Consider the following 27,001-nt stretch of genomic DNA (forward strand, 5'->3'; position numbering starts at 1 on the left):
TTTATGTTGTAGGTTGGCCTGTAGAACTTTCAATGCCTTTCTTGCCAACACTAGGTTTTGTTTTTCCCTTAATACCTTAAAATTTGGTCTACCCAAGTCCAAGCTTGGCCTATAGCCTCTCTTCTTGAGCTCTTCAAAATCTCTTTCATTAAGGCCCAAAACAATTGTCCTTCCTGTGTCACCAGTAGTTGTTACATTCAGCACTCTCCAGTCTTTCGTCAGAAGTTTTGTGTCGTGCTGATGTATTCTGACAAGCACATCATCAACCTTCATCTTGTCAAATGGAGGATGAAACTGGGGATGATCTTTGTAGTATTCGGCACCTTCTTGGCTTCTGCCACCTCCAAATTCTCTCCTTTCCAAGGGTTGCAATTGGCCATTGTCTGTTCCAGCCAGCTTTTAGTTTCTGGATTTGCACAGATCAGTACCATTGCTCCACTTTCCAGCCTTGGAGACTCGGAAGCCTGGAAGGCATCCGTCCGACAACGGTTTCACTTGCGCTATCACAGCAGATGAAAGTCCTTCACGTCTTCCTCCTTCAGTTTCCCGTCTGGAAAGGTTTTAGGTATTATTGCTACCTTTCTGAAAAGGACATGACAGTCTCTTCTTTCTGTTTCTTGGCGGGCAGTTTTGTAGCTGAACTTGATGGCGTACTATCCCCCGACCTTGGCCTTTTGGGCGTCGTCGGAGGGATAGCCTCTAGCCCCTGTTCCTTGGCTTCTTCTCCGTCCAAGTTCCAGCTACTATTTTGGCTTCCTTCCTCGCTCTCTTCCTTTCCTTGTAATATGCACTGTTGCGAGTTGGTCTGTGGATATTCGATGCAGAAATCTTAGTTCCGTCTCTACAGACGTTCCTGGTTTGCTTGTAGTAGCATTCTGCTTGACTGGAGCGTCTGTTGCCATTTCTTGTTTTGAGTCGGTGACAGCCTGTCCAATTGGGACTTCTGTCTCCATTTTTTCATCTTGGGCTTGCACCCGGATCTGCTCTACTGGAGCTTCCATGCCTTCCCTTGACGTCGAAGCTTTTGAAATTGGTTCTTTATAAGCATCCATATTTCAATCAATCATAGCGTTTTTGCCCCTTCTAGGGTCCTGAGTGTTGTTTTCACCATCCGTGGTGAGGCATACAGCCAGACATTGTCCTCCTGCAACTCAGGCTCTCCATAGCAGAGACCACACCCCTCAGTCGTCCATCCAGCAGTCCGCTCCTGGCCCGAACCTAGCCAGGTTTGTTCCCCCTTCAGTGGGCCTACTCACGTGATCTCCACTTCGCATTATCATGACTGAGTTCACAGCCATTACTTTTCCCCTAGGTTGGGATCGCCCCTTTCCCAACTCACAGCTCGTCCAGGCTACGTAGAGCAAAGTGATGTGTTGGTTCCAGCACCCCGCCGCAGTGAGCCTTCACCTCAATCACCAGCCCCACTTCACCTGAACCACCGTATCACCCATGTCGAGGAACCATGGATCCCTCTCTAGCATGTGTGGGCGAGGCCTCCACTTTCAAGCCTTAACTTGGGCTAGTAACAATCACAATGCCTCAAGACGTTTTCTGGCAATACCTGTTTTTGGTCCGCAAGAGGGTATTTTATTTCCCTCAGAACCTCCAGACAAGTCCATAGGGCCTCCCTATCCGCCACCTGGGACGCGCCCGATAGGGGAACAGGTAAGAAAACCCCACGGGCTTTCTGACCTCAAAATGGAATGGATTCATTGTCAGTGACCTTCACCACTATTACATGCATTTCTCCACAAAGTTGCTTTTTTTTCTTTCTGAATACACTTTAAATTAAGAGCAATGTAAGCAGAGAATTATATAATTTGAGAAAACCTGTGACATAATCTGTAAAATTCAAACACAGTATGCAGAAATATTTTTATGAATGTGAAGTTGTGATGTTGATGTTGCTGAAACAAATGACTATCAAATCCTGCCAAACATGACAAAAGGCTAAGGTATGACAACCATGATCTCTTTCTTCTGGGTATATCGTTCTGTCGGAAGTAAGTGGTATACAGTACATAATGTAAAATAGTCTTTTCTGAAATAATTCCACTAAGAACAGGGACCTTAATGTTTGTCAGATCATTGCCATCTGCTATGCTTATAATGCCTTCCCATCTGCCTCCACTTCTATGCCAAACAGCTCCTAGTTTACACTTTTCTCACAGGAATACTAGTAGGATGTCCCTCTTGACAACCTTCCTAGTTCCAAGGTTTTCACTTGTTATTACATGTGTTTTTGTGTTAAATGAAATGCTTGTGATTATGAATTTTTGTATTAATTAATTATGATTGAATAAGTGTCACGCTTTAGGAACCTAGGTATTTTGTCTGTTGCACGGATTTCCGAAATTGAAGAGTATTAACTGTGTTTCACTTTATTATTCTGCATGTTTCTCCCTCTCTCTGTCGCAAGGAGGAGAATGTTACACAAATGCATATTAATTTGTAGAGTATTTCAATCTTAATCCTATTACATCAGGTAAAGGTCCGTTGTTAATTAACTGTTGATGCTACACTGCCTTTGTAATTTTGCTCATCCACTGACCAGGAGAAGGTACCAATAGGTAGTTAAAATATTGTGTAATATATTCTCTTAACCTGGTTATCAATCGTGGTATAGCTATACAATTATCAAAGATGCAATAAATTTTCCTTCTCTGCATGGAACATTTTAATTACAGTACAACCATGACAAATAGAAGAACCAAGTATGAGGACTCATCCGTTATAGCATGGTAGTTTGTGGCCCCGCCAATGCAAGCACTCCAAGCGATTCTGTCCAACACGTGATTCAGTAGTTCTGGCAAGCCGGGTATAGGAAAGTGCCGGAGATGTTACTGTGCAAGATATTTCAGTCAATAAGTTGAATTTTCTTTGTTTTCAGTTCCTTAACTCAGTTCATTGTGTGTTGTGTACTTAAAGCACGTATCTTATGTTGCTTGATTAAATTAATAGTTCAATATGCCATACTGTTTTGTGTCTGGCTGTACGTCAGGCTATGGTAGAGTATTTAATATGTGATTCTTTTCACCACAGAAGGATAGAAATACATTTGAAAAACGGGCCAGAGCTATTCCAGGAAAGGATACTGAGTTAATGCGTAATAGTAGAATTTGTCAAGTTCATTTCTCTGATGATTTGATAGTAAAATCAGGTAATTTTATAGTGAATGGCGAAAAAGTGGTATCTCTTGTTTGAGATGGAAATTATGTCCAGGAGCAGTGCCTCACATTTTCCCTAATTTGCCGAAATACCTTTCAAGTGAGATTAAGTCCTGTGAAACTCCCAACAGTAAAAAGAACGTAGACACCACCAGGAAAAGAAGAAAGAAGATTGAAGGAGTGAGTGCAGCAGCGAATGAAGAATTAAAAGTTCAGTCTAATGTTGATCAAAATTTGGGGTTATTCTAGTGTACTTTCTGATGCCGAAAAGACAATATTATCACTCAAAAGGTGCCTAAAAAATACAAATCAAAATTTAATTCGAGCTAGATCCCTATAAAGCAAGCTTTAATTGTAGGAGGAAATTGCGAACGTATACAGGAAATGATCTTGACCTCGTATGTTAATCAGATGCTTATGTTAGCCTGGAATGTGGAAATGCATAACAAGACATTGAAACATTCGGTGGAAACTTCCAATAAGCAAAAATTTGTGGTTAGAGATGCAGTAAATATCGAAGACTGGGAGAGCTCTGTGCCTGAATTTGACAGCGCAGTTCGAAACTCTTCGATTGAGAACTGTTTAATGTACCATTTGGCTGGTTACGTTGTTTATCACTCTCCTAAATTTATTTAAGTGTTTGCCCTGTGTCCATTCTCTATGTGACAAAAATCAAGACATTTTCAATCCTCACCGAAATAAAAAACTGTGGTTCAAGCAATAATAAAGTGTTTTATACACCCTTAAAAAAATATACGTAACATTCTTTTCCAGGCCGAGAAAGTAATTGATGGAAAATTGAACTCAAATTCGATGTGGGGCGAAATATTTTTTGATTATATTGAAGACACAGAAGCGAGAGACTTTATCTCCTCTTCATAGGAAACTTTGATAAGCCACAATGTTTTAAGGGCATCGGGCACTTTCCATGCAAGTACAGGGCATATAAAATGCATACAGTATAATAATCCAATGAATAAAGCACTTGCACACGTGACCCAGCATTGATTTCTCCTCGTCTGTGAATCATGCTTTGTTTGTCTTTCGTTGCAGGAGGTTGATGTTTGTCAGTGAGTTATCCGAGTGCATTATCTAAATACTGTAAATGCACCTTATTGGATACATTTTGGAAATAGTTTATTCCATGACATTTGGAAGGTTTAAACTGTTAATCAAGGTTAATTGCATGCAGTAACGGGTCTTTGAATAGTTTGTTATGTGGCAAGAGTTGGCTTTCTGAATTACGAGTTGACAGTCAATTAGAAGTCAAATTTTTGTGTCCCAATGACTTTGAATTAACGAGGCTTTACTGTAATGACGTTCAGTACCGGTGCTCCAAAACTGAATAAGATAATCTTCACGTGCTATTGGGTAGGCAACCCGCTTGTCAGAATTGTGATGCGTTTGCTTACTTTCCCCTGATTTGTAATCGGGTAGTTTTACCTGTGTGTTGTATAGAGTTTGCCATCTGGTATTAGCTGTATAAAGATATGTTGTGCGAAATACCCGGCGGCTAAAACAGGATGAATTTCAATTATATTCTGAAGAAAAAGGCTACATTTTAATTAGTTATACTGAAAGTTCGAACAAAAAAAAAAGGAAACAACAACTAGAAGCTGTTCACTTGGTGTCAGAATTACATATATAAACGATGTTAATCTCTCTCAATCTTCAGAGCTGCTTGAAACTCCTCCTAATGCTCTAACTGATCATAGGAATAATTTTCAAGAAGCATTGAGCAATGTAAAAGGGGCTGCCTGGCCGAGGTAGTAAAGGCGTGCTCGGCTCGCCTGGAAGGACGCGGGTTCGATTCCCCGTCAGGAAGTCGTAAAATTTAAGAAACGAGATTTCCATTTCCGGAGGTACACATGGCCCTGAGGTTCACTCAGCCTACACCAAAAATGAGTACCAGGTTAATTCCTGGGGGCAAAGGCGGCCGGGCGTAGAGCTAACTACTCTACTCCATCAAGTGCCGAGGTTACGGATAGTGGAAGCCTTTACCTTCCACTCCTCCAAGGGCTTTCATGACCTCTACGGAGGTGACTTTGCTTTGCTTTGCTTTGCTTTGCTTTGCTTTGCTTTATTGAGCAATGTCGTCCAATATTTCTCTTACAAATCAATTGGGGTATGGATACCACATTTGAAAACAAGAGAACCGAGAAAACTAAGATGCACTTTGATGAATTGGCCTGGAATGAACATTTATCTGGTCCTGAAAATGTCATCAAATGTGTTCAGTATGTCATTGGACATCATTGTTAATTAAAGTCGTATTACTATTTACCGGGCGAGTTGGCTGTGCGGTTAGGGGCGCGCGGCTGTGAGCTTGCATCCGGGAGATAGTGGGTTCGATTCCTGATGTTGGCAGCCCTGAAGATGGTTTTCCATGGTTTCCCATTTTCACTCCAGACATAGTTAATTGTACCTTAATTAAGGCCATGGCCGCTTCCTTCCAACTCCTAGGTCTTTCCTATCCCATCATCGCCATAAGACCTATCTGTGTTGGTGTGACGTAAAGCCATTAGCAAAAAAAAATTCATATTAGATTCAATTCTATATAATATATTTGAGTTACCTGTTTGTTATACTAGTGACACAGTTTCACTCCTCCTCTGGATTTGATGAGGAATTGCACAATGAAACATAACATTTACTAATTCAATCATCATCATCATTTCCCTTTATCCAGCTGTAGCCGGGTAGGGGCTTACTAATTCAATATGCCGGTGATTTAACAGAAGAGTTTGCATTTCAGTTACAGTGCTTCAAGACTGCATTAAAAATTAAATAGAATTCAAATCATCAATAAAAGAATTAGCACACTTCTCACTAATTGAAAATTATACTTCAGCATTAAGCATTCCCCCTCTCTACCTGTAACAGTTCCATCAGCTGAATTATCCTTTTCCAAATTGAAGTTCATTGGACTATACTTACCCAGCACTATGTCACAAGAATGACAACATAGACAAAGTTCTTAAGAGTACTGAGTGCTAAAGAACACACAAATTTTATGCAAGTGAAGTTGTAGGATATTTTGATGCAAAAAATGGCATTCGTCAACTTGCCCCCGTCAGCTTGCCCCAAGCTACTTAGGAAACGGTTTGCCCTCATAATAGACAGATGTCTTACAATCAAGATTCGGTGAACACTGAAGTAAGTTGGAAATACATTGACATTTAAAGAAAATAAGATGGATAATTCATACTGTGAGCACACTAGTAGTAGAAGCTTCCTGCACAAACCTCAGATATTTTAGTGTGACAGCACCAGATAGACAACCTCCTACCACTGCCTGTCACAGACTGAAAGAAATTTCCTTCTATATTTAAGTTATACGTATGAAATATCGGACCCAAGGTCACACGGTAGCTAACTTAGTGAACACAATACTACAAAAGTTATGGTCGATTTGTCATCTTGTCCCGGTTTCCCATACGTCATTTCATTTATAGGTAAATAATGTACCAAGTTGAAAATAATAATAATAACAACATGATAGTATCAGAAAATAGTAGTAGCTGTAGTAATGAATGTGAAGATGCAATGGCTAGGTATCTAACTGAACCCTACAGATGCACTACTGCGTAGGTTTCCAGGTTTACGATGGGTTTGTTCATTTTTTAAAAAAAATTTATTTCTATGCTTGATATCAAAACATCCAAGTCCTCAATTGCTGCTTGCTGCTTAGTCTGAGGAATTTATTTGCCATGGTAAATGATGATTGAAGTCTGGACCTGTATGCCTTGTGTAAAGGGGCACATTTATCTTGAAAAACAGATTTGCTAGCGGGCCCAAAATGACAATTGGCATGGGGGCTCTCACTTTTCTCCATTATGCCACTACCAATGTTGCATCATAAATTAGGGTTGTTGCATAGGTAAACAAACTGTTTATATACGTTAGAATTCATTTTTGTATTGAGATTTGAGAAATAATTCCATTATAAAACTTACTATATGTTTTGATTTGATCAGGTTCAGAACAGACATTTTCTGCTGTGGATAGTGATCTTAATGCATCCAACCAGCTTGATCAGCAGACTCCAGTGCCAAGTTCTTTGAAACTTAAGATTGGAGCACAGGTTATGCTTATGAAGAATTTGAATGTTGGTGAAGGTCTGGTAAATGGAGCTCGAGGAGTTGTAACAAAATTTAGCAAGGAAGGTAAGAATATTGCATAATACTTATATATAAGGTAACTGGTTAAGTTCCATCAGATTTTAATGATGAACTGTACACACACACCCACGTTGTGATTTCATAGGTAAAGGAAATCTTTTCCACTTCCTTGATTAAACCTTAAGTCCTCAGTTAGGATGCAATTCTGTAGCTAGTTTTGGCATTCTTTCTACATTTATCTGTTTAATGTATCTTCTCACCTCAATTTTGCTCAGGGAGTTCCACAAAACTAACTTCTAGGGCATGCAAGTTACCTACAGCTGGCGGGTATAATTCACATGTATCCCCTGAAGTACACAAAAAGGGCAAGGTGGTGGATTACAACACACACACTTTCTATCATAGGAATGTCAAATGCACACAGCATTGGAAAAATTATCAGTTTATTAAATAAAATCGTGAATTGATTCTAAGGGAAAATAACAATGAAAAATGGCATCAAATCAAGACAAAATTTTACAAGGAATCCTATTGTTTATAACGCGAGATTGATTATTGTGAACATCTCACAATAAATAAGTACGAACATGAGACTGAGTCAGCAATGGCAACTACGGGTGAGAATACTGTCTCGATTGAGATTCCACCCAGCAACTTACCAGACAAAACGTAGCCTTAATTCCAAGTAAATATGGTCATTACCACCTAAAAGTCACAGACAAGCAAAATGCATTCAAACAAAAATAAAATCTTTACTTTAAATTTTACTCATTGTGATAGAATCCAATAGTGGGTTTGCAGACATGATCCGTATGCTTACCATGGTGGCATGGTAAATCTTTGCTTCCCTTTATTACTATTCCTCTTAAAAATGATGTAAAATCAGTCAAAACTTACTTATGAGTTACTCATAAATAGCTATACGTGTCTTGAAAGGAGAATGCAACCCTCAGTAAAATTCAACGTCAAAATCCTGTGGAAAAGGAAAACAAACAAAAAACCACAGTATAAAATATCTGCTGCTTCAGCACTGTACTGCTCCTCCCAAATCAATAAAATAATACATACCTAAAGAATAAATGTGCATAATATCCAACAAGTAACATGACAAGATTCATAAGTAGTCAACACGATAAACAATAGAATCATGACAGTAGCTCTCTCACAGCAGTCCGTGATGATAATCATCGTTGGGTCAATTCACTGCATAGAGTTAGGCTACAAGGATAATGAATATGCTCCAGGTATTTTCATGAAGTTTCCTGTGTGATGACTTAACAACTGATGATTGTTTCAACAAACTTTCACCACTGTTCACTCTTAGAAAGCTTGACACCCCTTTTAAAACCATTGCTCTGGTTTTATGTGGATTAATCTTTAGATTCCATTCTTTACAATACAGGAAAAGGAGAAAAGGAAGTACAAAGCAGACTGGACATTTGGAATGAAAATCTGAAGGAGTTTGGAATGGTAATTAGTAAAAAAGAAAACTGTAGTCATGCACTGTGGAAAACAGGAAAAGATAAGCCAAGTGAACATAGAGAGAGAATGGTTTACATATCTGGGTAGCATAATTAATGGAAGTAATGAAATAAACACTGAAATTAATAACAGACTAAGCAAGGTACAACATTTTTTCATCAAGTCATTGTGTGTGTGGTGGGGGGGGCAAACTCAGCAAATGAACATGGTGTTTCTTGGCGTACAGAACCACTTCGAGGTCAAAATCAAAAAATCAAAATCTCTTTATTTGCAAATGAGGTGTTTACCTCGGTGGCAAATGGTACACTAAAATACATTATTGTCAAGCACTAAATATTAAATTAACAAGAGAATAAAATTTTCCTATAATACAATATTATATAATTTACGCTAACAATTTTTTCTATTAAACACACAGCTCATCCTTAATAAATTTACATTGTTTACAAAATTCTACTTATAATATCTCCTGTACTACTTACAAATATAGTCATCTGATATACAGTATGTAGAATTACTTCAAATGATACTGTACAACTGGTATAAGATTAAAATTTACATTGCATTTATTTACTCTTTCTTTTCTTTACCCATTCTGGAACCTAAGTAGCATAACGACCTGCTGTGTCTTAACCAGAGCCCCTTTTACCACCACTTTTCAGAGTTCCTGAAGGGCCTTCACAGCTACCGTAGCGGTCCCAGGGCCCTCGAAGTCCCCACTGTACTTCACCCCTACAGGCAGTCCCCTACTTTGGCTGTCCAAACTCCTTAGACCAGGGGATGGAATTAATTTATTCACACACATTTTTTATTTACATTAACCTGCACTGGTCGAATGCCCTCTAACATTTCATTTATTTTCTCTGTTGCTGTTTATTCTCTTTTTGAATATCTGTACAGATTTTGGAAAAGGATCAAACACTACCCCTGGTAAACTGTTCCACTCCTTCACACCCTTCCCAATGAATGAAAATTTACCCCAATCGCTTCTGCTAAAATTCCTTCTAATTTTATATTTGTGGTCAGTCCTGCCGATATAATTATTTTCCAACTGAAGCCTCTCATAGATATCTCCCCATGCTGCTTCTCCTGTATAGGCTCTATATAAACCTATAAGTCTAGTTTTCTCCCTTCTCTTACTTAAAGTTTCCCACCCTAGTTTCTTTAACATTTCTGATACACTACTCTTTCTCCTGAAATCCCCTGTTACAAATCTTGCTGCTTTCCTCTGCACACTATCTTTTTCTTTTATTAGGTATTCTTAGTGAGGATCCCAAACACTGTTTGCATATTCCAATAATGGACGAACCATACTTAAGTAACTTTTCTCTTTTAATTCTTTGTTGCATCCTTTAAGTAGCCTCATTATGACATGTAACAATCTGTATGCTTTCCAAACAATGTCATCCACATGACCCTTCCAATGCAAATTACTTTCAAATCTTACACCTAAGTATTTGCACTTGCCATCTTTTGGGATAACTACCCCATCCAAAGTATATTCAAATTCAGTTTTAAAACTCCTGTTTGTAAATGTTGTAACAGTTGATTTGCCTCCATTAACTTTCATGTTATTCTCTTCAACCCATTGTTGGATACTCTCAAGGTCCCTTTGTAATTCTGAACAATCCTCAATGGTATTTATTTCCCTGTAAACAATTATGTCATCTGCATACAATCTTATTTTTGATGTTATATTGTTCCCTAAATCATTTACGTATATTAAGAAAAGTAACGGACCGATTATACTACCCTGTGCAATTCCCTTCCAAACTTTCTCTTCCTGCGATATGTTAATTCCTACTCTATGTGAGTAATGTGACCATTCAAGATAAAAAGAACTGGACTTTGTTCTGACAGAGTACCATATTTACTCGCGTATTAGACACCTTTTTCCCCTACTTTTACAGCCAAAAAGCATAAAGGAGGGTCCAATATGTGATAACCTGATAACCTCAAATTTTATTGCAGTGAACATATGACTTCTAGGCTATAAAGAGCTATAAATTGTACATGTAAACATTGTACACTGTTCTTTAACAAACCTATGAATGTATTTGAGTTATATTGGCTATTTTGATTGGAAGGCAGTATATTTCTAAATGTAAGAAGTCAATAAATGATGAACACTACTTTTAGGCCTACATATAAAGTAATTTAATTCATTTTAGTTACTCATATCGCGTCATTCGTTTCATCTCATTAATTCATCTGATGAGGTCGACATCTGAAAGAGCATACAGTCGCAAAAAATCGCTACGAAGATTCGTCTCTCTTCATACTCGACCCCATAGAGAAAAGGGATAGGGGTATCGTATTATCATATTATACAATATTGACACAAAATAACTCAATGGCCAGTCATTTGTCTCTCTCAGTTGAGCAGTAGGCCTACCACACAGTGAACCTGATCACTACTTTCATTTTAATTATCTTGCACTGCTAACTTCCCTGCTACCGGCGTGTCGTCATTCCAAGTGACGTCATCTTCACTGCCATCTCGTTACCCATGCACTGCAATCGAGACTGAGAGCATTCAAGGTCCCGTCTTTTTTAACCTTTTAACTCATGAGGGGTCGCGTCTGGTTGTTTCAACCATTTCTGTTTATTTTGATCAATTCTTCTGCAAATACTGTTTATTACACTTCCTACCCCTCAGTACCTTCCAATGGACATGTCCACACTTCTGCCACACCACTGTTATCCCTCTCCATTCCTTCAGTGAGTGACAAACTGTCTATCCGATCGTTTCGTTCACACGCGACTCCTCACGTTACCCGTCGTTGTTCTATTCAACCATACGCGACTCATAGCATAGACGTATTTATAATGCGGAAAGTGCACTGTTATCGTTCATTGTTGAGTAGAGGGAGAAGGAGCGTTGTCTAGATGTGTGTTAAATGAAATTAAACATCATTTTAAAAGTATTTTCTATGAACAGAACTTGAATTTTTATTTTCAATTTCATCAGCAAAAGGCAATCTACTTATTATAATTATGTTAAAAAGTGTTTGTGTTTAAATAGTGTTGTCTTATATTACTGTAACAATAAATAGTGTATTAAGTAAGCGTTTGGTGTTTCATTGGTTTCCGGTCGAAACGACCGTACGTGACTCCTGGCGTTACACTCGGCACGCGACCCCTCGCCGGTTAAAAATAGTTTTGTTCCAGACTATAGAGTCCAAACTGTGTCAAGCTATTCCCAAATGGTTTCCGGAGATGGTCTCTGATATTCCCAGCTGATGTATGTGTAGCAAAAGCCACTCCTTCTGAATAAAGCCGTGTTGTTGAAAGCATGCCAAACCACCAGTTGATAACTAGCGTATGTTACGAGTTGTACTTCTGAATTTAATACATAGTGACTGGAAGCATTCTTTTGATAACTGTGGCTGTTATAAAAGCCAGACCCTTATTTTTAAGTATTTTTCATGCTTTTTCTCTACATTTATCACATCAGGATTTATCTAGGTTAGGTATGGTATGGTATCGCCCGGTTAGTGCCAAAAGTTCCTCAACACAAAGAATAAAAATAAATAACATGAAGGTTTGCCACATTTATGGATATCTACAGGTGTGGCGGTAATGCGTTTTATTATCATAATGTTTAATTTCGTACGTTCGTTGTCTCCCATTTTTTATTAACACATACCCTAGTATGTTTTGTTTGACGTCTCTGAAAATCGTTGAAAGTAAGTGGGGACATAAAAAATCAATATTATTATTGTTAGGTACGTTGGTGAGTAAAACAATGGTGATTGGATTGTTTTTAACGAGATATTAAACAATCAATTTGTTAATGATCTCGCTTGCCTATATTAATAAGCCTAACAACAACCGTGAATTTTTCTTAACTAAAGTAAACTCATTTCCTCATCCTGAGGTGGTGCAGCTCGTTTTTAGACAGGCCTCCAGTGGAAGGGAGTTGCATGTACCACTTTTACGGCAAATCAGTCTTCCTACCGGGCAAGTTGGCCGTGCGGTTAGGACGCGGAGCTGTGACCTCGCATCCGGGAGATTGTGGGTTCGAACCCCACTGTCGGCAGCCCTGAAGATGGTTTTCCGTGGTTTCCCATTTTCACACCAGGCAAATGCTGGGGCTGTACCTTAATTAAGGCCACGGCCGCTTCCTTCCCATTCCTAGGCCTTTCCTGTCCCATCGTCGCCATAAGACCTATCTGTTCAGTGCGACGTAAAGCAACTAGCAAAAAAAAATCAATCTTCCTGTCATTTGAAAATATCTTGTAATACGTTACCAGGAATCGAAGTCAGGCTCCCGAGAATGGCAGCTAATTGTGCTAACTATTACGCTGGCGGACATTATTAACTACAAAAAACAGACATATATATGTATGACTAATGTGTGCTTGCAATGCATGGGTCGGACACGAAACTATTCAGCTATTTGTGCGACATCATCAGAGCTGCAGTAGGCCTACGCTACGGAGGCGGATATTTCTTAACTACAACTCAGATGTACCACATGACATTGAGTACAGAATTTTCTTGCATTTCTCTGCAATGCCTCGGTTCCACGCTATACATCTCACACATTGGTAAACCCATTGGCTCGTTGGAATTTTTTCATTTGTTTGCCCATCTTTTGTTTAAACATTTTGAACTGAACTGTATTACTTATGTATACAAAAAAAATTTTTTATAGGTCTGCCCGTTGTTCGTTTCCGTTCAAAACTGGAACTTGCAATTAAACCAGAACGTTGGGTGGTTAAAACTGGTGGAGGAAGTATTCTGACCAGAAAACAACTTCCTTTGCGTCTGGCTTGGGCGTTCTCCATTCATAAATCTCAGGTAAGGAAGTAGCCAATGAGGCTGCACTAAAATCTGAAATAATAGATGACAAACAGAATGATTATCTTTTGCCATTTTGAGGTTTCCATTTCAGTAATATAATTAATTTGTTTATTTGGAAAATTAATTCATATTACAGTTTAGGGGTTATTGTCAGCACTATTAAGATATTTTACTTCAATAATGTATGTGCTACTACTAAACTTTTCCATATCTGACTGTCAAAGGTTATCAATCTTAAGTGGAGCAAGCTCTGATTTACAACTCCATAAACCTAAGTAGTCCTATATTGGCTAAAAATTAAAATAAATAAATCAATAAATAAATAAATGTATGTGCCTTGAGCTGGCTATGATGGCTGTTGTTTGGACACCCAATGTTGCCAGCACAGTTCATTGACATTGAAGGTTGGCTTAGGTGCAAGAGATTTGTATGGTAAATTTCCGACGCTTTATAGAGAATCCCATACATGGCAAATCTCTAGTTTCCTAAGAATCTCTTAAGCTCCTGGTTTATTCCATCATTAAAGTGTCAGCCATTAATATATGCATTTTTGTTTGTACAACATATCAAATTATCTATTGCTAGATGCTTTACATCGCACCGACACAGATAGGTCTTATGGCGACGATGGGACAGGGAAGGGCTAGGAGTTGGAAGGAAACGGCCGTGGCTTTAATTAAGGTACAAGCCCAGCATTTGCCTGGTGTGAAAATGGGAAACCACGGAAAACCATTTTCAGGGCTGCCGACAGTGGAGTTCGAACCTACTATCTCCCGAATACTGGATACTGGCCGCACTTAAGCGACTGAAGCTATCGAGCTCGGTCAAATTATATAAATTTCATGTTGATTCATATTGACAGTTGTATACTTAATAGGCTTGTATTGAATAGGTGGTCTTATTTCACTCTATTAAGTAATATCTTCATAGTTACCGGGCGAGTTGGCCATGCGGTTAGGGGCGCGCAGCTATGAGCTCGCATCCGGGAGATAGTAGGTTCGAATTCCACTGTCGGCAGCCCTGAAGATGGTTTTCTGTGGTTTCCCATTTTCACACCAGGCAAAAACTGGGGCTGTACCATAATTAAGGCCATGGCAAATTCCTTCCCATTCCCAGGCCTTTCCTGTCCCATCGTCGCCATAAGACCTATCTGTGTCAGTGCGGCGTAAAGCAAATAGCAAAAAAAAAAATATATATATATAATCTTCATAGTCAAGAATACGTTGAGGATTCAAAAAGTAACTTAAACTTTCCACTCAAATCTAGCAGTATTTAACAATAACCAAAGAGCATGCACGGAATAGAGTGCTTGTTCTTGACTCCCCTCAGATACCCTTTCGCCGTAATGGTGGTAATCGGTGTGTCCTAGCACAAGAGGGAAATGTCGTGTCAACTGTAAACGCATTACAAGATTGGAGTGAAGGGAACTGCACAATTTTTCTGCTGAATGTGCCAAATGCAATATTGCATCCAGCTATAATATAATGGTGCCAGCAGTTCAACCCAAACTGCTTAGGCATGACTAATAATTGGCAAAGGAAGTCATCAAGATCAATTACAGAAGACTACTAATTTTGTTGTCCAAGAACTGGATTATAGCAAATTGTGCTCAGGATGAAATGCTTCTTCATTGATACCCGAACATAATAATAATTTCGTGTGGCTATTTCTAGCCGAGTGCAGCCCTTGTAAGGCAGACCCTCCGATGAGGGTGGGCGGCATCTGCCATTTGTAGGTAACTGCGTGTTATTGTGGTGGAGGATAGTGTTATGTGTGATGTGTGAGTTGCAGGGATGTTAGGGACAGCACAAACACCCAGCCCCCGGGCCATTGGAATTAACCAATTAAGGTTAAAATCCCCGACCCGGCCGGGAATCGAACCCGGGACCCTCTGAACCGAAGGCCAGTACGCTGACCATTCAGCCAACGAGTACCCGAACATAAAGAAGCATGATTTGTAGCTTCTCTGGACTTCCCTCAGCATTATTCTATGGAAGCCAGGCTGAGTAACTCAGATGGTAGAGCCTTCTGAGCTCAAGTTGGCGAGTTCGATTGCGGTTCGATCCAAAATACACCCATCTTGTATCGGGCGATTTACTGGTATTTTTTATTTATGATAATTATTCTTTATAGGAATTTATTTATAATGGCCCACCTATTCAATGCAAAATAAGACTGTCCACTTAAATCGAAATGATATAGTCATATTAAAAATTAGTACACATTTCAACCTTTGTTAGGTCATCTTCAGCTAATAAACTGTTAATGAGCAGAATTTGTATTGAATAGGTGGACCATTATAAAGAATCATTGTCATAAATTGGCAAATCAGTACCAACCTGAATCATTGTCATAAATTGTAAAATCAGTACCAACCTGAATACTGCCAACCAAGCAAATAAGAATGTAAACCATTATCTCAATCTTAAAATTGCAAAAATTGGTTAGGTAAGATATTTTAATTTTAAAACAATGTTTAACAGATAATTTACCTCCAAAATGTTTAGATTCCAATCACAAGAAACTCAAGAATACAAGTTGGGCATGGAAGACACAATCTAGAATTAACTAATTAGGAATCAAAAGTGAAATAAAATTTCTTTACAGAAAGATATCTATTTTGAATGCCAAATTATATGAAACACATCCGATCACTGCACTTATTCTGGCCCCATTAGAATGGGACTCGTTTCAACGCCATATAAATCAAACTTTTTTTAATGCTTTGTCCAAAACACACAACACTTTAAATTTAAAAATACTGGGCGAGTTGGCCGTGCAGTTAGGGACGCGCAGCTGGGAGCTTGCATACAGTAGATAGTGGAATTGAACCCCCATTGTCGGCAACCCTTAAGACGGTTGTCCATAGTTTCCCACTTTCATACCTGGCAAATGCTGGGACTATGCTTTAATTAAGGCCACGGCTGCTTCCTCTCCACTCCTAGCCCTTTCCTGTCCCATCGTTTCCATAAGACCTATTTGTGTCAGTGTGATGTAAAGCCAATTGGAAAAAAAAGAAAAAAGCTTTTAAATAAAAAAAATTAGGGTATCAATGAACAACAGTCTGAATAATGATCCTATCTCTCAAAATGAAAGTATATAGGCCTACCCATAGTTTTCATCTACCCATTAAGAATCTCGCTAATTTACCTCGTAATGAAATAAACACGAACACCTTAGAACCAAAACACTGTAGAGGCGACTGGGGCTTTAATGAAACAATTATAAAAGAAAAACGTTTGGACATTAAATGCAATTTAGAATCGTTAAAACCATATCATAAAATCAAAATTAAACAAGGTAAAATACATGGAAGTCACGCACGATTGCACGACCATAAGTCACTTTGTTTCAGTCGCGCGTCAGTGGCTGGTGGTGTAAAGCGTAAGCGAGGGAAACCTCTGAAAAGTGGAGAGAAGACTATTGTCTTAATCATATTTAATAAGTTTAAGGAAACACTTCCCGACATTTCAATCGACAATATCATGAAATTAACATCTGAGTTCTCCAGTGTGTCTGTTTCGAGTGTGTACAGTGCACAGAAAGAATCCATCACAAATTAGATGCCCCTTTTAACCAACATGCTAGCATCCAGCATGCACCAACACCATCATGTTGTGCTACTTACAACTTCACTTCACTAACAAGATTAATGAAGGCTTATTTTAAGTCAAGATACTCCAATCAAGTTGTTATTTTACTTTAACATTTGATCTCTTCGCTATGGACTATGCCAAATGTCAAATCATCAATCGCTTTTACAAGGCAAATATCACGAGCCAAAGACTTCAACACGTTGTTTTCTTTTTTTCAATTTTACGACATCTCCGAATAAGAAGGGTGCTAAAGGGTTTATTGTGTCACCTATTCGATACATATACATTTTTAAACATTTAGGAATTTATTATTAATTCCATTTGAGACATGTTTCGCCCTTCATTGAGGGCATCATCAGTCAAATTACCTCCTCAAGGCAAAAATCAGGTACCTGATTAGTAATTCAATTCTAAACATTAAGATACATTACAATGGGAAAATTAAGCAACCAAGAAAAACTTGCTCACTGGTGATACAGTTAAACAATATAAGTTTATAGACATAGTAGTCGGCACCAATGCGTAAAATCACTGGGTATATTAGCAGAGTCCAGCAGTGGTCCAACAGTGACACACTCATTAGAAAATCATAGGAAATTTTAAGTTTATATGAACATTTACATTAAAACAGTCAGGGGATAGAGGGTATATAGTATCTGGCATCAATGTTCGTAAATATTAATTACTGCCGTTGGTTGAATGATTACAGGTTGACAGGGTAACTATACAGAAAATTTACAATATCTAATTGAGCAGTTGAGAAATTACAGCTTATATACATATTTACAAGGGAGCAGCTTGGTGAGAAAGGATATAAAGATGTCTAGCATCAAGTGCATCCCGTTGTTTTAGTCGTTGGATGACGATTGCAGCATTAACACATCAGTAATATGCAGAGCGGTCCAACCTTAGTTTATAATCACAGGGGGCAGGAGAAAATATTCCATAGTTTTATTTTTAGAATGTCAAATGAGGTTCTATAGGCGTAGTCAAACTGAAAGTTGTCTGGTTGAAGTCCCGGGTTCAGTACGATGAATTTGGTCGGCGTGGACGGAGACTCATTGGGTGTCACTGAGTACACGGTGCATTTGAATGGCAACAATGACGGCAGTTATTTGTTGATAATTGTATATGTTTGGAATATGTTGCGGATTGGAATCTTTCGTTTTAGTTTAGTCAACTTCAGTAGCTTTGAATATTATGTAAAAACATCAGTGTGAGATGGTAGTGGACTTTAAATTGATAATATTCCGTAAATGAAAACGTGAAGGACCTCGGGACGAAGTTATTGTTTTGTGCTGTTGGCCTGGTGAAATAGATTGAAGTTGCATATGGTATAAACCGCAGTGGAGAGATTAGAATGTATTACTACAGAGTCGGAGCTTCGTAGCTGGGACGAGGCATCTTCTTTTTCTGTCTGTGGAGAGGAGCCGTAGTGGCGCGTCATGTTCGTGCCGGTGTGCGCTGCAATCTAACGTGTTTTTCAAAGTTGTGCTGTATGAAGTGGAAGTTATCTGTAATTAAGATATTAATATTATTAATTGGTGTGTATAGAAAAGATCATGGTAAGTAATGAAGAGTAATTGTTGTGTTACATACCTGATGTGTCACTGAGAAGCTATTTGTTGGCGAGTGTTGGTTGACTATGTAGGAGGCTCAGTCAGTAATATGCACATGTGTTTGGCGTTTGGTGGAGGGGGGTGGGGGACCTTTGGGAGGGAGGAGCCTGGGCGGAATTCATGCGCAGAGGAGAGCTGACGGAATGGCGGGAGGTAGAGTGGAGGGGTGAGCTTGTAATGTGTTGGGAGTGTTGGTTAAAAAAAGAGGGGGGGGGGGGATGTGTGGACTCGAAAATTACGTGGAAAGTGTTGATGTCATGTTACTAATGCGGTTGAAATGTTATTTGCTTGTGTTGGGTGTTGTTTTGTTTTTGATGGTCAAGTGGTTTTTATTTCTCGTATTGTATCGATGGGGTCGTAGTGGAGGGAAAGTGTTTGGGTGGGAGGAGGTATGGGCTTGCTGTCATTGCGTGTGGGGTAATTGGTGGGAATGGGGGAGGTAGTGTCGGAGGGGCGGGGGGGCGACTGTCAACATGCTGGGTGAGTTAGTTGATGTGGTATTAAAGAGTTTAGAAAAGTTGTTGTCTTGAAAATTAATTTTTTGTAGTAAAGTGGGGATTTGGTCATAAAGGGTTTTTTTTTAATATCTATTATTTCGTTGAGGTTTTTGTCTTTATTGAAGTGTTGGTCTAGAAAGAAACAATAACTTCGTCCCGGGGTCCTTCACATTTTCATTTACGGAATATTATCAATTTAAAATCCACTACCATCTCACACTGATGTTTTTACATAATATTCAAAGCTACTGAAGTTGACTAAACTAAAACGAAAGATTCCAATCCGCAACATATTCCAAACATATACAATTATCAACAAGTAACTGCCATCATTGTTGCCATTCAAATGCACCGTGTACTCAGTGACACCCAATGAGTCTCCGTCCACGCCGACCAAATTCACTGTACTGAACCCGGGACTTCAACCAGACAACTTTCAGTTTGACTACGCCTATAAAACCTCATTTGACATTCTAAAAATAAAACTATGGAATATTTTTCCCTGCCCCCTGTAATTATAAAGTAAGGTTGGACCGCTCTGCATATTACTGATTTGTTAATGCTGCAATCATCATCCAACGACTAAAACAACGGGACGCACTTGATGCTAGACATCTTTATATCCTTTCTCACCAAGCTGCTCCCTTGTAAATATGTATATAAGCTGTAATTTCTCAACTGCTCAATTAGATATTGTAAATTTTCTGTATAGTTACCCTGTCAACCTGTAATCATTTAACCAACGGCGGTAATTAATGTTTACGAACATTGACGCCAGATACTATATACCCTTTATCCCCTGACTGTTTTAATGTAAATGTTCATATAAACTTAAAATTTCCTATGATTTTCTAATGAGTGCATCACTGTTGGACCACTGCTGGACTCTGCTAATATACCCAGTGATTTACGCATTGGTGCCGACTACTATGTCTATAAACTTATATTGTCTAACTGTATCACCAGTGACCAAGTTTTTCTTGATTGCTTAATTTTTCCATTGTAATGTATCTTAATGTTTAGAATTGAATTACTAATCAGGTACCTGACTTTTGCCTTGAGGAGGTAATTTGACTGATGATGCCCTCAATGAAGGGCGAAACATGTCTCAAATGGAATTAATAATAAATTCCTAAATGTTTAAAAATGTATATGTATCGAATAGGTGACACAATAAACCCTTTAGCATCCTACATTCAGTATCTTCAGTACGAATTAACAATGATTTTTATCACTTGCATCTCCGAATAAGGTCTAAATTAACCATTCTCATATTGCTGGAATGTATTTCCTAACATTCTGAAAAATGTATCATTTAAAAACTCAAAATAGACCACTGCTACTAAGTCCTGTACTATGTACCCTTGACATAACTATTTATCAACAGCTAATAGCTGTTATTGTTGTTATTCACAATACTACCAAAAATTGTTTATTCAATCTTCCTTTTCGACCGCTCCTGTTTTAAGTTTGTAAACAAGTTAAGATACTCCAATCAAGTTGTCCGTTTACGCCAAATGTTAAATCATCAATTACTTGATGCAAGCCAAAAATCTCAAACCTAAGACTTCAACCAGATAGTTTTTCAATTTTTGCGACTTTACTTCTGAATTAGGTCTCAATTAACATTCTCATATTGCTGGAATGTTGTTCCTAACGTTCCAAAAAATTGTAATATAAAAAATTGAAAACTGACCACTGCTACTAACCACTGTACTATGTACCTTTTCACAACTATTAATCAACAACCAATGGCTGATATTGTTGTTATTCACAATAATACCAAAAATTGTTATTCAGTTTACCTTTAGACTACTCCTATTTTAAGTATGTTAATATTAAATCTTAATAAGTATATTTAATTATAAATCAGGTGCCTGATTTAACCTTTAGGAGGTACAATGACTGATGAAAGCAGACCCAGCCAACAGCTGGAAACTGCAGATGATGATGATGATGATGATGATGATGATGATGATGATGAATGACTGATGATGCCTTCCATGAAAGGCGAAACATGTCTCACATTTCCTAAGGTAATAAGGATAAAATCCTAATTGTATAAGACTGTAATGTATTGAATAGGTGGTTAAATAACAAATTAATTAGTATCCTACAAGTATAGTAATCTTCAATATGGAACCATAATGATATTTATTAAGTGGTATGTTCCGAGCTGTCGGTGGAGAAATGGCGTGGAATGACAGCAGTAGATGAATAAGTTTGAGTGGTGTCTTTAAAAGTAGGAAAAATCACAATATGAAGATAAAGCTGGAATTCAACAGGACAAATTGGGGCAAATATTCGTTTATAGGAAGGGGATTTAGGGATTGGAATAACTTACCAAAGGAGATGTTCTCTAAATTTCCAATTTCTTTGCAATCGTTTAAGAAAAGGCTAGGAAAGCAACAGATAGGGAATCTGCCACCTGGGCAACTGCCTTAAATGCAGATCAGTAGTGGTTGGTTGATTGCTGTAAATTCTGATTCCAAACTCTCAGATCTAAAAATATCGTTCCTTCACATCCTATTGAAAAAAATAGGTTTTGAGTTAATCAGTAGAAATCAAAATAGCGTTGTAGTGGATAGAGATGATATTATATTGTGGCATAGGCATTATCTCTGCAAGTTAAGAGAAATTCGACAACAGGGGTAGGAATTATATTATTTGGACGAGACATGGATTAACGAAGGGCATACAGCATCAAAGGCATGGCGAGACAGTATCGTAAAGTCGAAGAAACAGGCATTTCTTTCAGGTTTAAGCACGGGGCTGAAACATCCAACAGAGAGGGGTAAGCGACTGATAGTATTACACATTTTAAGTGATGACTCTTTTTATGGAGGGTGGTGATCTTGTGTTCGAGTCTAAAAAGCGGAGACTATTACGATGAAATGACTGGTGACTTAGTTAAATCAGAGTTTGAAAGAATATTACCAAAACTGATTCCTGGTAGCATTAGCTCGTTATCACAGTGTGAAGTTAGAACGTATCTCAAACAAATCCTGGAAGAAAGTTAGAGTAATATCATGGCTGAGAGGTAAAAATGTGACATGCGATGACAGACTTGTTAAAATCAAATTCCTGGAATTGGTGATGACTCACAGGTCTCAGTTCAAGAAACATGTAATGGATGAATTAGCCGAACAACCAGACCACACTGTACTCAGATTGCCTCTGTATCACTGTGAATTAAACCCAATAGAGATGATGTGGAGCCAGATCAAGCATGTTGCCGACCTTAACACCACTTTCAAACTTCGTGACGTGCGTAAACATCCTGACACAGCATCTCGTGAAGTGACAGCTGATCAATGGCGTTCCTATATCCAGCATGTGGTGCGCAAAGAGAAAACGATGTTGGACCTGGAAAGTGCCATAGATACTGTAGTTTATAAAATGGTTATCAATTTAGGACAGGATTCTAATGATGGGAGTGACAGCGAATCGTCCGATCTACAGGGAATCGAGCCTCTTGCCAGTTCGGATTAATGAAATAATAAAATGTCACATAAGTAGGCATACTTGGTCTAGAAAGCCTAGAATAACGGCCGAGAGGATTCGTCGTGCTGACCACATGACACCTCGTAATCTGCAGGCCTTTGGGCTGAGCAGCGCTCGCTTGATAGGCCAAGGCCCTTCAAGGGCTGTAGTGCCATGGGGTTTGGTTTAAGTAGGCATACTTATTAATTTTCATGGCAAATATATTTTATAGCAGTGATGATGTATTTTTGTTACCGTATCTCAAATATGTTCACATGTCTACATCCGTCAATTTTCTTTATGCTCATATTGACGAAAAGAACATGTGTATCTCGTGGAGTGATACAAAATTTTTGTTTAAATCTGCTTTATTCTTTCGTTGGAAATAGTATTTTTACAAATAGAGGACTGTGGCTGTGTTCAATAAAGTCACAGAGGCTTGCAGACTGAACGCTGAAAGTTCTATAATGAGGAGGGATGGATAGACCACATTTAAGAGAATACGTATATTCCTCTGTAACAGGGACTCTTCATTATTAATCTCTGTTTCAGTTTACTTTGGTTTTATGTATTATCTGTCTTACTTTATGGTATGAGACTTTGACTCTAACAGAGAACACCACCTTAAAAAACTTTTATCCTTTGAGATGTGGTGCTACAGACACTTGCTCAGAATATCATGGGTTGATAAAATACGTAACACTGAAGTATTCCATTACCTGAACAAACAGTTAAAGTTATAAGCTATAAATCAAAAGATAAGAATTTCATAATTGTTGGTCCCACCTCTGCGAACCATGTGACCTTGCCGCGGTGGGGAGGCTTGGGTGTCCCAGTGATGCAGATAGCCGAGCCGCAGGTGCAACCATATCAGATGGGTATCTGTTGAGAGACCAGACTAATGAATGGTTCATCGAAAGGGGGGTAGCAGCCTTTCGGTAGTTGCAAGGGCGGCAGTCTAGATGATTGACTGATACGGCCTTGTAATAATACTCAACATGGCTTAGCTGTGTTGATACTGCTACACGGCTGAAAGCAACGGGAAACTACAGCCGTAACTACCTCCCGAGGACATGCAGCTCTCTCTGTATGAATGATGTACTGATGATGGCTTCCTCCCGGGTAAAATATTCCGGAGGTAAACTAGTCCCCCATTCGGATCTCCGGGTGGGGACTACACGAGAGGGGGCGATCATCAGGAAGAAGGATACTGACATTCTGCGAGTCGGAGCGTGGAATGTTAGAAGTTTGAATCGTTGTGGTAGGTTAGAGAATCTGAAAAGGGAGATGGATAGACTAAAGTTAGATGTAGTTGGTGTAAGTGAAGTACGTTGGCAGGAAGAGCAGGATTTTTGGTCAGGTGACTACCGAATTATCAACACGAAATCAAACAGGGGAAATGCAGGAGTTGGTTTAATAATGAATAAGAAAATAGGGCAGCGGGTAAGCTACCACGACCAGCATAGTTAAAAAATTATTGTCGTCAAGATAGACACCAAACCAATGCCTACCACAATAATGCAGGTCTATATGCCTACTAGTTCAGTGGATGATGAAGAAATCGAAAGAATATATGAGGAGATAGAAGATTTAATACAATATGTAAAAGGTGACGAAAATCTAATTGTGATGGGAGACTGGAATGCAGTGGTAGGCCAAGGAAGAGAAGGTAATACAGTAGGAGAATTTGGATTGAGACAAAGGAACGAAAGAGGAAGTCGGCTGGTTGAATTCTGCACTGATCATAATTTAGTTCTTGCCAATACTTCGTTCAAACACCACAAACGACTGCTGTATACGTGGACGAGACCTGGAGACACTGAAAGGTATCAAATAGACTTCATTATGATTAGGCAGAGATTCAGAAACCAGGTGTTGGATTGCAAAACTTTCCCAGGAGCAGACGTGGACTCTGACGACAACTTGTTGGTCATGAAATGCCATCTGAAGTTGAAGAAATTGAAGAAAGGAAAGAATGCAAAAAGATGGGATCTAGACAAGTTGAAAGAAAAGAGTGTGAGGGATTGTTTCAAGGAACATGTTGCAAAAGGACTAAATGAAAAGGCTGAAGGAAACACTATAGAGGAAGAGTGGAGAGTCATGAAAAATGAAGTCAGTAGGGCTGCTGAAGAAATGTTAGGAAGGAAGAAAAGATCAACTAAGAATCAGTGGATAACTCAAGAGATACTAGACCTGATTGATGAACAACAAAAATACAAGAATGCTAGAAATGAAGAGGGCAGAAAAGAATACAGGCGATTAAAGAATCAAGTGGATAGAAAGTACAAGGTAGCTAAGGAAGAATAGCTGTGGGAGAAGTGCAAGGATGTCGAAGGCTGTATGGTCCTGGGAAAGGTAGATGCTGCATACAGGAAAATCAAGGAAACCTTTGGAGAAAGGAAATCTAGGTGTATGAATATTAAGAGCTCAGATGGAAAGCCACTTCTAGGGAAAGAAGACAAAGCAGAAAGTGGCAGGAGCATATCCAACAGTTGTATCAAGGTAAAGATGTAGATAATTTGGTTCTGGAACATGAAGAGGCTGTTGATGCTGATGAAATGGGAGACCCAATTTTGAGGTCAGAGTTTGACAGAGTTTGACAGAGTGACCTAAATAGGAACAAGGCACCTAGAATTGATGACATTCCCTCTGAATTACTGACTGCCTTAGGAGAAACCAGCATGGCAAGGTTATTTCATTTAGTGTGCAAGATGTATGAGACAGGAGAAGTCCCATCTGATTTTCGACAGAATGTTGTTATACCTATTCCCAAGATAGCCGGTGCTGACAGGTGTAAAAACTACCGCACCATTAGTTTAGTATCTCATGCCTGCAAAATTTTAACACACATTATTTACAGAGGAATGGAAAAACAAGTTGAAGCTGAGTTGGGAGAAGATCAGTTTGGCTTCAGAAGAAATGTAGGAACACGTGAAGCAATCCTGACTTTACGTCTGATCTTCGAGGTCTATTAGCTTCATGTCCGTATTGATAGATACTACAACATAAAAGTGATTTTATGTTGATCTTAGAGGATCGAATCAAGAAGGACAAACCCACGTACATGGCATTCGTAGATCTAGAAAAGGCATTCGATAATGTTAATTTGAACCAAGCTATTTATGATTCTGAAGATGATAGGGATCAGATACCGAGAACGAAGAATTATCTACAATCTGTCTAAAAATCAGCCTGCAGTGATAAGAATCGTGGGCTTTGAAAAAGAAGCAGCAATCCAGAAAGGAGTGAGGCAAGGCTGCAGTTTTTCCCCTCTCCTTTTCAGTGTTTACATAGAACAGGCAGTAAAGAAAATCAAAGAAAAATTTGGAAAGGGAATCACAGTCCAAGGAGAGGAAATCAAAACCTTAAGATTTGCCGATGATATTGTTATTTTATCTGAGACTGCAGAAGATCTCGAAGTTGCTGAATGGTATGGATGAAGTCTTGGGTAAGGAGTACAAGATGAAAATAAATAAGTCCAAAACAAAAGTAATGGAGTGCAGTTGAACGAAGGCAGGTGATGTAGGAAATATTAGATTAGGAAATGAAGCCTTAAAGGAAGTAGATGAATATTGTTACTTGGGTAGTAAAATAACTAACGATGGCAGAAGTAAGGAGGACATAAAATGCAGACTAGCACAAGCAAGGAAGAGCTTTCTTAAGAAAAGAAATTTTCTCACTTCAAACATTGATATCGGAATTAGAAAGATGTTTTTGAAGACTTTCATGTGGAGTGTGGCATTGTATGGAAGTGAAACATGGACGATAACTAGCTCAGAAAGAAAGAGAATAGAAGCTTTTGAAATGTGGTGTTACTGAAGAATGCTGAAGGTGAGATGGATAGATCAAATCACGAATGAAGAAATACTGAATCGAATTGGTGAGAGGAGATCGATTTGGCTAAATTTGACGAGAAGAAGAGATAGAATGATAGGGCACATCTTTAGACACCCAGGACTTGTTCAGTTGGTTTTTGAAGGAAGTGTAGGTGGTAAGAACGGTAGGGGTAGACCAAGGTATGAATATGACAAGCAGATTAGAGCAGATGTAGGATGCAATAGTTACGTAGAAATGAAAAGGTTAGCACAATATAGGGTGGCATGGAGAGCTGCATCAAACCAGTCTATGGACTGATGGCTCAAACAACAATTCTTGGTCTGTATTGAACTGTGGATTTCAATAGTAGATAAATATATTATATATAAGGTCCACCTTTTCAATACAAAT

The 27,001-nt window shown here is 38.7% G+C and overlaps 1 protein-coding gene across 2 annotated transcripts in view; it reads left to right on the forward strand.

Moving 5' to 3' along the window:
- Positions 1 to 27,001, forward strand: part of Pif1 (Pif1 DNA helicase) — a 144,966-nt gene that overhangs the window by 94,724 nt on the left and 23,241 nt on the right. For both annotated transcript variants that reach the window (XM_068228351.1, XM_068228350.1), the window contains exons 8-9: positions 7,145 to 7,333; positions 13,431 to 13,576. In XM_068228351.1, the coding sequence (XP_068084452.1) occupies positions 7,145 to 7,333; positions 13,431 to 13,576 (335 nt within the window). The remainder of the gene's footprint in view (positions 1 to 7,144; positions 7,334 to 13,430; positions 13,577 to 27,001) is intronic.

This window comes from Anabrus simplex, chromosome 1, assembly GCF_040414725.1.
Source record: "Anabrus simplex isolate iqAnaSimp1 chromosome 1, ASM4041472v1, whole genome shotgun sequence".
NCBI classification, from domain to species: Eukaryota; Metazoa; Arthropoda; class Insecta; order Orthoptera; family Tettigoniidae; genus Anabrus; species Anabrus simplex.